General features: G+C 39.7%; 1 protein-coding gene across 1 annotated transcript; it reads left to right on the top strand.

Annotated features, from left to right (window-relative positions):
• Positions 1 to 574: 574 nt before the first annotated feature.
• On the top strand, positions 575 to 12,728 carry LOC134623144 (E3 ubiquitin-protein ligase TRIM39-like). The gene is made up of 14 exons (XM_063468352.1): positions 575 to 715; positions 892 to 1,126; positions 1,847 to 2,067; positions 2,147 to 2,251; positions 3,024 to 3,119; positions 4,384 to 4,617; positions 5,448 to 5,595; positions 7,448 to 7,495; positions 7,648 to 7,674; positions 7,760 to 7,824; positions 7,990 to 8,100; positions 8,325 to 8,443; positions 12,306 to 12,402; positions 12,576 to 12,728. The coding sequence occupies exons 1-14, from the start codon at positions 575 to 577 to the stop codon at positions 12,726 to 12,728; spliced, it is 1,800 nt and encodes a 599-aa protein (XP_063324422.1).
• Positions 12,729 to 17,530: the final 4,802 nt, after the last annotated feature.

Genomic DNA, 17,530 nt, shown 5'->3' on the forward strand with positions numbered 1-17,530 from the left:
TGTTTTGCTATTTACGCACATGACAATCTGTGAAGGTTTTATTTCACTACACTGTAAGAAATACCTCGGTTAAATTGCATTAAAGGATGGGGAGCTACATTTTATCAGCTTTTATGATTTTACTATAATCCAGCAGTTTTTTATTCCAAAGTTGAAATACGAGTGACAGCTGGGAGTGACAGATCTGTTCCTCTGACATGCCTTGACATGGTTTGTCAGAGTACAAATGCCAAAGGACACCTTTTGTGTAAAAGACAAATGAAACCTTTGACGAAGTGCATCAAGTTTACTTGTTTGAACAGCCAGATGAAATACCATGTAAGGTGCACCATTATCCCATCCTTTATTATGTATGCCACCAATACGATTGAGAGCATACAGCAGTAAATTTGCCAAATCATCACACTGGAGAAGCTGTAACCTTCTCCAGTGACTGCTTAGTCACTGAAATAAACCAAACCAACATAAACCAAATTAGTTATGTGGTTTATGTTGCTTAAAATCACAAATGTTATCATCCATATGTTGAAACTCTCCTAAAGATTGTTTGCGTCTCTCTTTTGCTTCCAGAAAGATGTCTCTATATGACAGTTTTTTATGTGAAGAACAGTTCCAGTGCTCCATATGCCTTGATGTATTCACCAATCCTGCATCCACACCATGTGGACATAGCTTCTGCATGCAATGCATCACCAAATACTGGAATGGAGCTAAGGTCTTTTTTTTTTTTTTTTTAAATTTCCTTCATTTTCAGCTTTTTCATTCCCTTACTTTCTGTTGACGTTCAGAGAAGTTATTTAACATATTTTCGTCATTCCTGCATCTCTGATGTCCTTTCTGTTTCTATTGTTTCCATCTTTACTTATATCTTATTTCCATCTTTCCTTCCAGGTTTTCAAGTGTCCTCTGTGTAAAAAGAGCTTTGAAAAGCGACCGGACCTCCAGATTAACAGAACACTGCGAGAGATCACTGACCAGTATAAATCCATGAAAAATGGAGTAGTAAAGAATAAGAGTGGAAGAAAGGGAAGTGGAGGGCATGGAAGCCCGTCAAGCCATTTATTTGATGAACTGAAGAAAAAGCTGCGTCACCCTGTGCGAAAGACTCACCAGACCTTTTCTCGGAGTAAGAAAACCTCTGTGTTTCCATCTGTAATAATTTATAGAGTACTTTTCAAAGCTCAAGTACAATCTGGAGGAGTTCTCAGATTTCAGAATAGGCAATTCAGAGTAGTTGGTAAATGGCTGTCCTGTCATAATTATGTTGCACAACAGCAAACGTCTACAAGACTATGAGCCTAGAGAAGTGCCCTGTTAGGTTTATCTAGGCACAAACCTATTTTGGTTCTGACAGAGGTTTCTTCCTGTTACAAGGGAGTTTTTCCTTCCCACTGTTGCCAAAGTGCTTGCTCATAGGGGGTCATATGATTGTTGGGTTTTTCTCTGTATGTATTATTGTAGGGTCTACCTTACAATATAAAGCGCCTTGAGGCGACTGTTGTTCCGAATTGGTTCTGTATGAATAAATCTGAATTGAATTGAATTAAATTTAATTAAATTGAATGTGTACTTTCACCTTTTGTGGATTAGGAAAGATGAATGCTGAATAATTATTCCACCCAGAAAAAAAGCAGTTCAAAGAAATCATCATTAGCAGAATGTTAACATGTGATTCATGTTCATGATGAGTCTATGTAAACTTCTGACCACAACTGTACTTGAACAAAGATCTGGGGTCCATGAATGGCTACACAAAATGTCAACATTGTGTACGCAAATAGATATTTGACTTTTCACTAAAGCGACTGGCTAACCTGAAAATCCCTGATATTTTTTGCATCTTCAGGCTTGGAAAGTGACTCAATCTCAACGTCCTTTGCTCCAGTAAAGAACTCACAAGCATCCTCAGTGCCAAACCACAGTTTCAGTGATGCATTGAATGAAACCTATGTGGCAGGTCCTCCGGTTTCCCACCGACCACATACCCGGAGGAGGAGGTACACGCTGAGTGGGACTGAGATGAGCCAGAATGTCCCTCTTTGTGAGATCCACAACAGGCCAATATTGGTAAAACATTCACCTTCTGCACCTGTTGAATGAAGTCCTTAAAGAAGACCAAATAAAAATCATATGCAATGGGCTTCAGATTTTCTGTAGGAGTGACCAGGTGTGCATTTGTCCTGAATGCGAGATGGAGGATCATCCAGACCATGACACGGTGACCGTTGAAACCGAATGGATGGAAACCAAGGTTTGAAAATTAAAACAGAAAAAGATAGAGACAAAGGACAGATGGATTAGGTTAGGGAAGTTTCCATGTTAAAAAAAAAGAGAACAATGTTTTTTAAAGGAGTAACAAAGAATAGCTAAAAAGCAGGTGATAACTGACATGTGATAGTATGAAGTTCTGGCTTGAGCGAACTAGACCATTAAAAAAAAAAAATCTGTTAAAAATGATTTAACATCTGAGCCTAAATTCTTAGACAGTGGAGCAGTTTGATAACAGAAAATGAGTCAAATACATAGAATCTATGTTCCTCGACAGCAGGGGTGGGCAACTCCAGGCCTCAAGTGCCAGTGTCCTGCAGGTTTTAGATCTGTCCTTGATCCAACACATCTAATTTAATTGGTTAAATTACCTCCTCAACATGTCTTGAAGTTCTCTAGAGGCCTGGTAATGAACTAATCATTTGATTCAGGTATGTTGAACCAGGGTGAGATCTAAAACCTGCAGGACACCGGCCCTCGAGGCCTGGAGTTGCCTACCCCTGCTCTACACTGTTTCTATTCAATATATCATTTTTAAACAGTTGGTTTCAGGTCATACTGCATAAAATATGAAGTTATGTAGTGATTATTTGTTTCCAGAAGGAGATATTTTGTAAGATATGCTCACTGACTAATGTCTGACATACAGTATCACAACCAGATCCACCCTTGTTCCCCACGTCTGTTTCAGAACACCAAAAGGCTGAAGGTCAAGTGAAGTCAGTACTGTGTAACATGAATGTTTGTGTATTTAGACACTGCTGACTGTGTCAGAGCGGACAATCCAGGACATGATTATCGAGAGAATCAACAAGATTGAAGAGATAAATATGTCAGTGACAGAGCTGGAGGTAAAACACAAACACACTCTTGTGTAAGACCACAGGTGCATGGTAAAACCTGTAAATCCTCATATCACTTCAAGGTTTTTGTTAAACCAGCAGTCCCCAACCTTTTTTGCACTGGTTTAACGTCACACAATATTTTCACGGACCGGCCTTTAAGGTGTCAAGGATAAATGCAAAAAAGTAAAATTATACGACCAAGACAAAAACTGTGCTATTTAGCAAATTCAGTGTGTATTTGTATAACTTTATTAGCAGTGTCCTCCTGAAATGCGCCAACAACACTGAGAGTAACATCCTCCTTTCTGCCCCTTAATGCTCTCTGGTCACTATGGTAATGCGTAAACATTTCTTTCAAAATAAGACACACAACTACAACATGGGAAAACACCCAGGGAAACCGAGTTAATGATAAAAACCCTGAAAACCATAAATTTCACACCCGAGCCTCAACTCCCGCGGCCCGGTACCAAACAACTCATGGACCAGTACTAGTTGTGGCCTGGGGATTGGGGACCGCTGTGTTAAACAATTTCTAATTCAATTTCCCTTTTTCTGTTCGCACCTGATGGCTGCCCCTCCCTGAGCCTGGTTCTGCCAGAGGTTTCTTCCTGTTAAAAGGGAGTTTTTCCTTCCCACTGTTGCCAAAGTGCTTGCTCATAGGGGGTCATATAATTATTAGGGTTTTTCTGTGTAATATTGTAGGGTATACCTTACAATATAATGCACCTTGAGGCGACTGTTGTTGTATAAATAAAATTGGATTGAATTTTTCAAACTTAAATTATGTATTTCTACATGTTGGGAGCTTATTAAACAAGATCTATAGCCAATTTTACATAAAAGTGCAGGTGTATTTCCCTGATCTACAATTTATATCTGATTACCAAATCCACATATTACGTTTTAAGTTAAATATATATATATTTTTCCAACATTATGTTTTTCTAAACAACAAAATCATTTGTGAAACACTCTCAGTTTTTAATTACATTATTAAAACTTTGGTAAAGATTTTATGTTTCTAACTTTTTACCTTGCATTTTAGGATTTCTAGACTTTTTGCATCTGTTCTTAAATTTTTAGTTGTAGCAAAATTGTAGCAAAATAGCAAAATTGTAGCAAAATAGCAAAATTTCCTTACATTTGAAATCTGAGCTGCAATTCACAGATGCTGCATGTTTCCATGTCATGTGGGAATTAATATATATTTTAAAACAAAACAAATTAAACAATTATGTATCTCATATCACTCTGTCTAACTTTCCAGCTGGCAGTGGACCGAGAGACGGCGGGCAGCGTTTCTCTATTCTCGAGTTTGGTTTGTTTCATTGAACGTTCCCAGGCAGAGCTGGTGGAGGCGATGGAGATCAGCCGGAAGGCGGCACAGCGCCATGCTGAATCCATGACAAGGCAGCTGGAACAGGAGATCGAAGAACTAAAGAAGAGACAAAGCGAGCTTTCCAAGCTTGCCCAATCAGATGATCATTTATACTGTGTGAAAGTGAGAATTTAAGGATGAATGTGAAGATGCTAGTACATGCCCATGCTCCAATACTATTTGTTCTGTGCTGCTGGCAAACTGACATACTGAATCAGACTGAGGAAAGTAAAAAAGTAGAGGTGGCAAATGTTATTTATACAAATAAATAGAAGATAACCACAGAACTGACTAGATGTTCTTATACATCAAAATGCATTTGCATGTATCATTAAGGCATACTACTGCACTCATTGGTCAGACACTGGGCAGACCCATTAAGTATATAATGTAAAATTGATATGCATGATTTGTTTATCTAGAATATAGTAAAAGATATACTATATGGGTGTATACTTGTATGGCTTTTGGTTTACCTATACATATACATAACATGCATGTGACAACAATCTGCTTAAGGTCAAATTCACGTGGATTGAAATCCTATTACCTTAAGTATATTTATACTTTTACTGAAGCAAACATTAAACTACTCATATAGTTTCTAAATAAAGTAAACTTGACTTGATAAGTTAGGGTGAAAAGAGATGTAATGTACACTTCACAGTTTGGAGATATCAAAAATGATTATATTCAATATTTGCCAAATTATATGTCACTGACATCAAATGAGTGACACAAAGCTTTTGTAAGCTTTTATAAGAGCACATAAGTGCCCGTTTGTTGTGTAAGGAACATTTTAGTCTATTATTAGGTGGTTGCTTGGCAACATGACGGTGACTTAATGTCTGATAAGCTTTGATGCTCAACTCCTGATCCTGTAGGAAGAGTTGGCATTTTGGTAAATACTGACAAGAAAACATTTCTAACATTTCTTTCCACCTGCTCCCTAGACGTTCCCAATTCTGTCCAGCCCTCCACCTACCAAAGACTGGTACAAAGTGTCGGTGAATTCTGACCTGGGGACAGAGTCCATTTACATGTCTATATTAGCTCAGGTGGAGAAGTTTGCCAAAGAGCTGAAGAATATCACAGAAAAAGGTCAGTGTAATGAAAAGCATTCAGCTGGTTTACACATATAATATACAAAGAAGACACAAAATCTGCGAGAACAGGGAATTTTTAATTAGTTCGGACTCAACATACGGAGCAAAAAAACCCAACAACTCTCAAAACAGATTTAGGCGATAGATAACCGAGTCTGGCTGTTAGATAAAAAAGAAACTTTAAATAAATTTCTTGGCTGATGCTTTTGTGTTTTTCTTGAACTGCAAGTGAAATGCTAAATACTCAGCTAATGCTGGTCTGGGTAATAAGCTGCATCCATAAACTGTACCAGTTACCCATATGTTAATTAATGCTAAGTAGTAAAACAATAGAATACTATAATTCTGATCACCAAAATGCAGATACAAACTTTTTATGACCCATACAACACATCGGGGTATATTCAACAGACATTGGACAAGAGAGGTGTGGAAGAGAGTGCAGGTAGGGTGGAGTGGGTGAAGACAAGTGTCAGGGGTAACTGAAGATGTTAAGATTTTTATTGAGCATGAACAGAATTAAAAATGAGTAGATTAAGTACAATCTACAATCTAGGATCTAGACCAGCGGTCCCCAACCTTTTTTGCGCCATGGACCGGTTTATGCCCGACAATATTTTCACGGACCGGTCTTTAAGGTGTTGCGGATAAATAGAACAAAATAAAACTAGTACCAGTACCGAAAAAATGAAGATTTATTCATAACACACGTGAAAAGACCCAGGAAAACCGAGTTAACGATAAAAACGATAACAAAATAATGCTGAAAACCGATAAAAACCCTGAAAACCATACATTTCAACACCTGAGCCTCAACTTTCGCGGCCCGGTACCAAACGACTCACGGACCGGTACCGGTCCGAGGCCCGGGGGTTGGGGACCGCTGATCTAGACAAGCCTAGAGAGGCAAGGCTGAGATGGTTTGCACATTTGAAGAGGAGGTGGGTGGATGGTGGGTATACTGAATAAAGGATATTGAAGATGAAGCTCATAGGGAGGAGGAAGAATATCCCCTAAGAGAAGATTCATGGATGTAGTGAAGTCGGTTAGTGTGAGTATAATAGAAGAGAATGCTAGGGATAGGGTGAGGTGGCGGCAGATGATCCGCTGTGATGACCCAAAAGGCACCAGCTAGAAGATAATCAGTCAGATAATCTTATTAAAAACACGCAAGTGAAAAAAAACTCTACTTTAAGAGATCTTTCAGGTAGAAAGCAGCGTGGAGATTCAGCAATTGGCTCCAAAATCTGTATTGAGCTTTTTCACTAATTTGTATGTACTATGCAATTGTTTTTTATCGGCTATTCGTGGTCTTCTTGTGTACTATATGCCACTACTTCCTGTGATTCCCTTTCTCTTCATTGCACAAATGCACATTACATTGTGGCACGAGCATGCCCCAATGGGTGCCCATGCACTGTGCTTTGCATGTCTACTCAATAAACACAATAAGCCTGTTATTTGTCCAATAATTCCTCATCAACACAGAAGTTGAGGCCTAGCAGCCCCCTCAAGAGTATGCCCTCAACTTTAAGCCTTATAAGCTTTCAGATGGATGAATTATAAAATATATTCACACACCATAAAGTTCTTATGATGGGAGAAACCATTAAACTATCAATGACTGTCTTTCTGGAGCAGGCTATAAGTTGCCACTAGAGGAATTTTTTTTAAGTATTTTTAAGTGTTTAAGCCAGACAGTACTACAGATACAATCATTAAGCAATGAAATACTCCCCCCTGGTGGTGTAGGTTAGCTGTTACTTCTATTTCTGCTGGATTACCAGACCAAACAGTAAGGTAGGTTCATGTTAGCTCCTTACACCTGTTGTCTTGTTTCTGTTCAGGTTTTCCTGCACAAACACTGGATCCCAGTCCTTCTCGATCACAGCCCAGTGAGTGCCCATGTCCTCTCCACCTTAACAAGTGCTCTTTTAACGTTTACACTGTATACAACTTCATCCAATTTAACCTTGTTGATAATTAAGATCCAAATGTATCTGGTGAGTTTTAACAGCAGCACTGTAATAATTTTGTTTGTATGCAGGGATAATGGGGATACAAGAATATGCACGTAAGTGACATTCATCCAAGCTAAAATTAATGAAAGCAGAATTACCAACAGAAAATGAAGTTCTTTAAATCTTCTTTCAACACAGTGGATGTAACTCTGGACTCCAGTACTGCCCATCCAAGACTGGTGCTGTCATCAGACCTGAAGAGTGTGAGGCTCCTGTTCAGTTACTAGACCATTACAATCATGCTGAAATGACTTCCTGTGTCCTCTTGTCTCGGAGCCTCTCTTTTAACATAAAGAGAGAACAGTAGAAGAAGAAGATGTAAAATCTCCATGAAATGAGCTGTAATTATAAATTGTATATTTCTGCAGGTGAGGTGTGGCGATCGACACCAACTGGTGCCAGACAACCCAGAGAGGTTTGAAAAAGTTGTCTGTGTTATAGGGAGGGAGCCAATCTCTTCTGGAAAACATTATTGGGAGGTATGAGGGTTTGCCCTTTCTAAGAGTCAAAAGTCTTGAAAATCATTGCTCATACATTATAATTCAGTTCTTTATCATTGTTTAAACTTGATTCCATACTGCTTTCATTACAAGATACAATTGTGTGATAAATAAACAAATGTTGGCCAAACATCTTGGCTTCTTCAGACTTACATGCGTTTCATTATTTGAGTGAAGAAATGTGGTTTGTTTGGTTTGAAAAGGTGGACGTGACCGGGAAGACTGACTGGGACCTGGGTGTGGTCAAGTATTCCGTCAGCAGGAAGGGGAAGATTGAATACACCCCAGACAATGGATTCTGGTTCCTCAGTTTAAGAGACAAGTGAGTTAAACACATTGTTGAAGAGTTCTCCAAATTATTGGCCGTTGTAGCTGAAGGAAAAATGCTTATTTCCCAACTGATTGGCGGTGGTTCCCAGAAGCATGCTGCTTGTTGTCACTTTGGTTGCTAGCAGATTGCCACAATTGCTTGCAGATTTTCATGTGTTTCTGCAAGTATGTGGTAACTACTTGTGGTAATACAACATTATGGTGTGACACAAACTGGAAAGGGAGAAGGTTCACCTTCAAAGTAAAAGTTGTACCTCAGAGCTACAGTCAACATGTTTCATATGGTACAACTTCCACTTTGAAGGTGAATGGTCTCCATTTGCAGTCTGTATATATATTTTTAGTTTCAATATAGGTCTGAGAGAAGCTAAACAGTATTTGTGGACAAATCGTCACTTAGTCACTTCCATTTAATTATGACCGCAACATATTGTCCAGCGCAGTGGTTCTCAAACTTTTCACAATGAGTACCACCTCAAAAAATATGTCTCTTAAAGTACCACCCTTATGACTGACATTAAAGTACTGTAGTATAGACCTATTTAACACCATATACAGTTTACACAAGGCAATTTTATTTCTTATATGAATTTTATTTATTTTAACGGTAATAAACTGGCTGTGACATGTGACAATAATAACTGTACTCCATTAAAACATTCACAGCAGGTGGTATATCCAATCTTTAAATGATGACCTGATGAATCCTGCTTCAAGAGTCAGAAGAATAAGTCAAGTCAAGCTCGCTTTTTCTTGGAGAAGAAGATGAGAAAAAAATCAGAAAAGAAGATTTAGTGGGTGCACCCTCAGGTCTTTTTCTACTGTCAGCACTGTTATGTGGTCTGGGGGTGTCCTACCAAACGGCGAATCTTCAAATGAACTAAGGACGATCATTGCGGCTGACAAATTCTAGGGTCTGGGATGGCTCGACATCTCCTCTCAGAGGAGAGTTCTAACATCAAAAGTCTATGAATAACCACAAATGGGATGGAAGGGGGAAAAAAAACCCAGCCTGCATGACAATAAAAACCTTTATTACATACAGCTTTGGAATTCAGCTCACACACAATTTTGTGTATTTAAGTATGTTAACCATATGGACATTGCATCATTTCAATCCTTATACAAAATGAAAATAAACCATTGAACTAATAAAATAGTATAAGTTTGCACTGAAAAACACATAACAGAGGACTTTTCTTTTTGGAAATGAAAGAACTGATTAAGTCTTAATTATTGTTTATGGAGTCTCATTAACTTTAACTAGAAAGTTATCAAGTTTTTCTGACTTGTACTCACCTTACAATATAGTTTTAATCAGCATTTATTTCTAAACTAATTTTCCACGTACAAAACCATATTTTCATATGGGATAGGCGCTGGAGCCTATCCCAGCTGTCATAGGGCGAGAGGCGGGGTACACCCTGGACAGGTCACCAGTTTGTCGCAGGGCTAACACACAGAGACAGACACCCACATTCACTCCCCTATTCACGTCTATGGGCAATTGAAATTGATCAATTAACCTAACCCTACTAACTGCATGTCTTTGGACTGTGGGAAGAAGCCAGAGTGCCAGGGGAGAACATTTGTGTAATACTCCTTATCCAGCTACGGGACTTCAATCACATTTTACACATTGCCTGCAGCAGCAGTAACATTTGCATGCAAATAAAGAGGAATAAAATTGGAATAAAGAGCATTGGCTTAGGCAGGACTATCACATGGTTAACTTGGACATAAAACAAATTTTTATAATATTAATAAGAACGACTGAATCCTCCAAACACTGTTTTGAAAACTTCATCAGTGCCTACCCACACACCGATAAACTTGGGAAGAGGGCACCATGCTCGCTACATCAGCTAGCAATGCTAACTTTCACAACACTCATCAAGACGGTCGGAAGTACTATAAGTACTATAATTCCTGTAGAAACAACCTCCGGTCTTCTAGGTGATTCGGTTCTGCTCCTCCTGAACAGGTTACAGCCTGTTATTTATTTTTTTTTTTTTCCACTACAGAAAGTATTTTTCCTCATTAATCAGGGATTGTTTGTTTTAGCCTTTTGCTGTAGCCTCATCTACACTGCACTCGGAATGTCCTTCAGTAAGCATGAGGAGGCAGGACCTACTTCTCCTAACCAATCACATGCAAGAATGTATGGTTTAAGCCAATAAGGTGAAAAGATGGCAAAATAAACTTGATAGACATAGATTTGAGACAATAGAGAATAGGTTTGGCAAAGAAGAGCAAATAAACTATAGTGAATTATAAAATATAGAATTATAAAAATAGATTAGACAGAACAGGAAAAAGAAGAACCTCAATTCCACTGGGCTACACCAGCCCATGCAGTAGTATATTAATGACTAACCTCGTATTGTAGATGGATTATCTCAGTTGTTCTCCTGACTGAAGTTTGCGATTGCATTTGTCCCTAACCTTCAGGAACCCTCACGTTAACTTTTATCAAGTGGAAAAAAGTTAGCGTTCGTCATCCAGCTTCACTGTGTTTATATATGCTAACGATAGCGGTGTAGCTAGCCACCATGTTAGCTCATCTTTATATACCAGCTAACCCTACTTCAGTAACCCTACAAACACCACGGCTGTTTAGTTTTCTGTCTTCATTTATTTTGGAAGTGATAGCTGAGCTGTATGTTTCAACTTTTGCTGTGGCTTTTAAGCTGGCGGATTTTTGGCTTCACCCCCTCCTTCATGGTTTGTGCACGTTGAAGCTGAGTTTGCTTTTTGTGGGCATTTCAGCCAACAACACGAAATACCATCATGTGGTGGCCTTACTGGAACTGCTGAGGGTCGTGTGATGACCTTCCTCCGGGATCCCCCCCACCCAAGGGAATGACACCACTCTCAAGGAGCTGCTGCTGCAGCGCTACTCCCTCTCCGATGAAGAGTGGGCTGAGAAACTCCTCTCTCTCTCTCTGGCCTGGATGATGGTACCACTCTCAAGCTCATGGAAAGTATGCTATCCTTGCTAGGAACGGATGATGACGGATTCATCTTCACTTACGTATTCCTCCAACAGTTGCTGGCTCCAGTGCAAGCTGGCCTCGCCAACTCCCTGTCTCTGGCCTTGCAGGATTACCGCTCACTCACAGAAGAAATGGATCACATTCTCCTGGCTATTAGGAGCTTTGGCATCCAGACGATAGTTCCGACGGGATCTCCCGTGACCCCCACGATTTTCCCGGGGGCAACCGACGCATTGATGGTGGGTGGGATCACTGTGATTTTACCATCAGTGTTTTGGCGTTGCAGCATGGCCGCCTTGCAGTTTTAAGGCCGAGGGAAATGAGGCTGCCAGCACTCTGTAGCAGCCGCGACCGCTGACAATAAGGAAAGACTCCTCTTCATAGAGGACTCACTCAAGAAGACATTTTCTAGCTCCCAGAAGAGTTACGGGAACTCTTGTGTCGTCTTTGCATACATTCACATTTAGCCAATAATGAGACAGAAAATTCAATTAGCAGAGGATGAAGACCAAACAGAACTGTGAGACATAACATTGTACTTGTATTAATGAAAAGGACAGAAACACTCCAGATTGATGCTAATGTTTCCCAACATTTGCTGAATGTAAAAATAAAACAATGACATGTAAATGTTGGGTTTAAAAGCTGGTCTTTTTAGCAATCCCCCACAAAGAATGTTTTCAGTTGTTTAATTTTTCCCTTTTACCTGATAGATGTCTTACTTTTTTAAGTTCCTTAAAAATGCATGAAAATGCCATGCTTTTGCAATAATGCAGATTAAAATGAAATCAGACCTACTGATGTTAGAAGAACTTTTTCATCTTTAATTTCCTTTCCCTTTGTCATTTCTCCCCACAGGAATAAGTTTGGCTTTCGATCTCAACCCTACACAGATGTCCCAGTGAACCTTGTACTTCATAAGATCGGGATATTTGTGGACTTTGAAAATGGACAGGTGCGCAGGTGTACATCATTGGAATTTACCTGTCTCATAAAGAATGTGCAAATTGAGTCCCCCTTTAATTTCAACTTATTTAGCTACATATAGTTAAATATTATAAATATACATATTTTCACTATTGTCTTGTTTATGTAATTTTACTTTAGGTGTGTTTCTCTTCTTTGCAGGTGTCTTTCTACAATGTTGATGCTAAGATGCACATCTATACTTTTAATGACATTTTCAATGAGACCCTCTACCCTTTCTTCAGCCCCTGCACCAACAAGTCAGGAAGGAACGACTTACCACTGATCATCACGCCAGTGAAGATGACCGAGTGACACCTAAAAGTTACATAATATTGTATTTCTTCCTCTCAGTTTTATTTTCCTGCCTTTGCACTTATGTGCTCTCCATACATAAGCTTAGTCAGTTTTTTTTCCCCAATTGTGTATCTATAAATATTCCCTATTGATTTCTTAAACCTTGCAGTTGTCAGACTGAATAGTTTATGCATACGGATTAAATGCTTTTATGTATTTTGAACCTGATAATCTATTAAACAAATATCTTACATTTGGATGTATTGTGGAAGTTTTCCATTTAATAAAGCCTGCAAACAAGCGGTGAGTGGTAGCTAACATGCTTTACCCCTCTGGGGTCCAGAGTATAAATGACTGTTTGACTACTTTTGATTTTACCTCTATATTTCACCTTTAAAAACAGTTTATCTTGCCTTGTTTGGTATCATTATTTTCAGCATAACCTCAAATATCTGAAATTGGAGGTTTCTTTTCATTTTGATTTTTTTTTAATTCTTAACTTTACCAAATGGACCATCCCGGCCTTGCTGTATTGGTCTATTTGATTCACCTTTGTTTTTATTGTTTATTTTATTTTCACTTGCTACACACAGGACAGGCATGACTGGGGGAAAGAAGGAGAAAGAAAGAGAGGTAGGGAAAGAAAAACAGCAGGGAAGAGGAACGGTGATAAAGGGCAAAAAATAAAAACCAACCAAAACAAACAGACAAAAAATACATATATGAATCACCTGGATCACCTGTTAAGAAAGAAAAAAAAAAAAAAAGAAGCAAAAAAGAGAGCAATATAATAAACAACATCACGATAATCTATGTGATTATAACAGTAAATACTAAATATTGAATATTATCAGCATACAGCATCAGACCCCGATCCAAGCTTTTAAACCCTGCCATTCCTGTGCCCAGAGGAGAGACACAAAACCTATTCCAGTAGTTACTGAGGCTATAACCCTTCAGGTAAGCAAACATTCTGGTGTTAGAATTTAAATAACTTGCTTGTGGCAGGGACTAAACACAATCACAGACTTTAGAGGGAAAACCAGCATACCGCAGACCACGGCCTCTCTGTGTGAGGATCTAAACGTATTCTACACTAGATTCGACACAGCAAACTGTCAGGGCTCTGTGTGCGGGCAGGCGGAGGTGAGGATCCAAACGCAGGACTCTGAGACTGAGTTAAACTGAAAACCTTAGCTTTATTGCTGGTGATACACAAGAACATGAACTGAACAACGATGCTGACAACTGAAACACACAGGCACACAAACCCTACGAACTAATCCCTAAAGAATAAGCAAAACATAGATTCATAATCATAAGAAAAGAATCCAAAATGCAAAAACACACTAAAACATAACAACTCAAAATACTGGGTCCAACGGACCCAGAACCGTGACACAAACACCATGAGACCGGACAGTGTGCGCACCGCGGATGACGTCAGTGCGAACACTGTTTCTAAGGAGGATGTGCGGAAGTGCTTCAGGAAGGTGAATGCACGCAAAGCTACTGGTCCGGACGGGATTCCCGGCCGCATCCTCAAGTCATGCGCGGCTCAGCTGGCTGGAGTGTTTACACACATCTTCAACTTTTCCCTCTCTCTGTCTGTAGTCCCACCATTGTCCCTGTACCCAAATCCTCCACCATCTCCTCATTGAACAACTGGCGACATGTAGCCCTGACCCCCACCATGAGCAAATGCTTCGAGAAGCTGGTCAGGGACTTCCTTTGCTCTGCACTACCCGACTCACTGGACCCTCTACAATTCGCATACCGCCACAACAGGTCCACTGATGACGCCATAGCCCTGACACTCCATACTGCCCTCTCACACCTGGAGAAGAGAGACACGTATGTGAGAATGCTGTTTGTAGATTGTAGATTAGTCCCTCGAAGCTGGACAGGAAACTGCAGGATCTAGGACTGAGCAGCTCCCTCTGCAGCTGGATCCTTGACTTCCTGTCTGACAGACGCCAAGTGGTCAGACTGGGCAGCATCACCTCATCCCCCATCACAATGAACACTGGTGCTCCACAGGGGTGTGTACTGAGCCCTCTCCTGTACTCACTCTACACCTATGACTGCACGGCCACTAGCAACTCCAGTGCTGTGGACTAATAAAGGTATCTTATCTTATCTTATCTTATCTTATCTTATCTTAACATCATTGTGAAGTTTGCGGACAACACTACAGTGGTGGGTCTTATCACCAAAGGTGATGAGACGACTTACAGGGAGGAGGTCAGCGCCCTGACCCACTGGTGTCAAGACAACCATCTCACCCTCAACATCGCAAAGACAAAGGAGTTGATAGTGGACTTCTGGAGGTGCAGAGAAGTACACACACCCATCAGTGGCGTGTCTAGAAAATTTTTGTTGGGGGGGCCAGGTAGGGGCACAGATTTGGAGAAGGGTGGCAGATGTAATTGGCAGATAATTTTAAAAAAATTCTACCAACCGTTAACCATAATTCAATAACCCTATAGACCTGATAACCGAATGCGCTTTTAACTCTCATTAGAATGAGATTTTAACCACTATGGTGGAAAGTTTTTAGATACTGTGTTGATAAAGTGCAAGAGATACAGTCAGTGCCTTGTCAGTGTTTATTCAGCATTCAAGGACAGCAATATTTGCATAGTGTTTTTACTGACATATAGTGCACATATGTTTTGGACAAAAACATTTTTGAATATTAAAATACAAACATTTTTAACATACAATTGGCAAATTAGCCAATGCCAATGCAAAACTTTATCTGCCTATTAAAAAAAGTAGATAATCTTCTCACAAACTGGTGTTTGATTTTGAAACAGGAAAGTGGGGAAACAAATGAAAAGACTAACATTGGAATGAAACCTGAAAGCAAGTAAATACTTTCTATACCTTGTTTTGATAATGTATTCAGTATAAATTGTGCAAAAATAAACCTCTTGAACTTTTAATAAGAGTCTGTTACATGTTAGGAAGACAAGAAGTACAAAAACATTTGTAAACAGGAGCAGTTGCAAAATATTTATGTTTTGAAAGTGAACATTTACTCAAGTACCTACTCTATGCTTCATTAAATATTATCAGTGATTTAGAATAGGTGGATCATTAAATAAAAAAAACATGTTATTTAAAGCAGGATTTTGTTTTACTTTCCAATTATGTGCCACAACACATATATTTGCTTAGTTAATTATTTATTCCCAAATACTAGGATTTGTCCCCTATGAATCGGTTAAACAATTGACAATATAAACATCCCTTCCTTGCATTTTCCTTATTCATTCTTACACATACCTTCATTTGTAGAACTCAATGACAATGATGACTGCTGCTCAGTCCACCTTTCCCTGACATTGCTCTCTGCTTCTGGTTGTATTTTAGCCTTCTTAATGAAGAAAATCTTAATATTTTGAGATCTTTTCATTCTTCCTATTCTTTTATCTCTACTGGTTGGCCCTGAAGTAATAAAGCAAAAACTTGTGTCACAAACAGCAACTTTCCTGATGTATGACCTTGAATAGAAGTCAGGGATGTCAAATCCTGGCCCTCATGGACCCCTATCCTGCACGTTTTAGATGTTACCTATACCAATATAGCCAATTCAAATCAAATAATCCCCAAACACCTAGGTGTGCACAAGTCTGTAAATGACTCTTTAAATCAGCTGTATTGAAGTATGGAAACATCTGAAACTGGGAGGACAGGGGGCTTGAGAACCAGAACTGCACATCCCTGCATTGAACATGGCATAGCCATTTCATGGGGTGATTTACACTCTATTCATAAGATGGAACTGGCAGATAGGATAAGTAATGAGAGAAATTAGCTAGACCGCACAGTGTAGTGTAAGTGCTGCCTTATGGTAAACTTTGGTAATATTGATGTATAAAGAACAACACTGGCTGATGATGAAATACAGTCATCTGGCATGGTGACACTGCCAGTATTAACCTGCACCAAATCTGCAGCTCCATACAGCAATGCTACGACTTGGATTATATCTTATAACTCATAACTAATATGCTGGCTCCCCCCAGTAGCCTACTGTCTGAAATATTTGACGGCTGCAATAATTCTTTAAGTGTTATTTTTTCCTTGGTATTCTAATTTCACCAAAGTTTACTAAACTCAACAAACTTAATATTACTTACCGGGACATTTATTCTCTCCTCATTTTCTTTCACCGAAAAATAGTTTTCTGCGGTGTCGTCTTTCATGCTTGGCTCTACTACCTTTGCTAACGTGATAGTGCAGAAGCCGATGCTGCATTCACGTACACTCGGCTATCTGGCCTTCACTCTGAGAACATAATCGTACATTTGATATTTCATTGACTTTTATTGTTTGGGCTTCGAGGTGGCAACTGGGGTGGCCAGTCTGGTTGGTAGGCTCTACTGCTGGACACGCCACTGACACCTATCACCATCAACGGTGCTGCTGTGGAGAGAGTGAGCAGTTCTGGTTCCTTGGTGTACATCTGGCTGAGGATCTTACGTGGTCAGGACACATAAACAAAACAGTGAAGAAGGCACAACAGTGCCTCTTCTTTCTCGGGAGACTAAAAAGATTCGGCATGAACCTCCGCATCCTCAGGACCTTCTATCGCTGTCTCATTGAGAGCATCCTCACTGGATGCATCACCACCTGGTATGGCAACAGCACCGCTTACAACCGCAAAGCTCTCCAGAGGGTAGTGCGGTGCTCTGAACGGATAATTGGAGGTGAGCTTCCCTCCCTCCAGGACATCTACAGGAAGCGGTGCCTGAGGAAAGCGGGGAGGATCATCAAGGACTCCAGTCACCCCAGGTCACTCTTCAGACTAC

This window comes from Pelmatolapia mariae, linkage group LG3_W, assembly GCF_036321145.2.
Source record: "Pelmatolapia mariae isolate MD_Pm_ZW linkage group LG3_W, Pm_UMD_F_2, whole genome shotgun sequence".
NCBI lineage: Eukaryota > Metazoa > Chordata > Actinopteri > Cichliformes > Cichlidae > Pelmatolapia > Pelmatolapia mariae.

What these genes read in the sequence shown, in the direction of transcription:
- LOC134623144 (XM_063468352.1), top strand. Translation starts at nt 575, where the DNA reads ATGTCTCTATATGACAGTTTTTTATGTGAAGAACAGTTCCAGTGCTCC. An exon ending in CCGAATGGATGGAAACCAAG is followed by an intron (nt 2,252 to 3,023) that starts GTTTGAAAATTA and finishes TTGTGTATTTAG; the next exon opens with ACACTGCTGACTGTGTCAGA. An exon ending in TCCTTCTCGATCACAGCCCA is followed by an intron (nt 7,496 to 7,647) that starts GTGAGTGCCCAT and finishes GTTTGTATGCAG; the next exon opens with GGATAATGGGGATACAAGAA.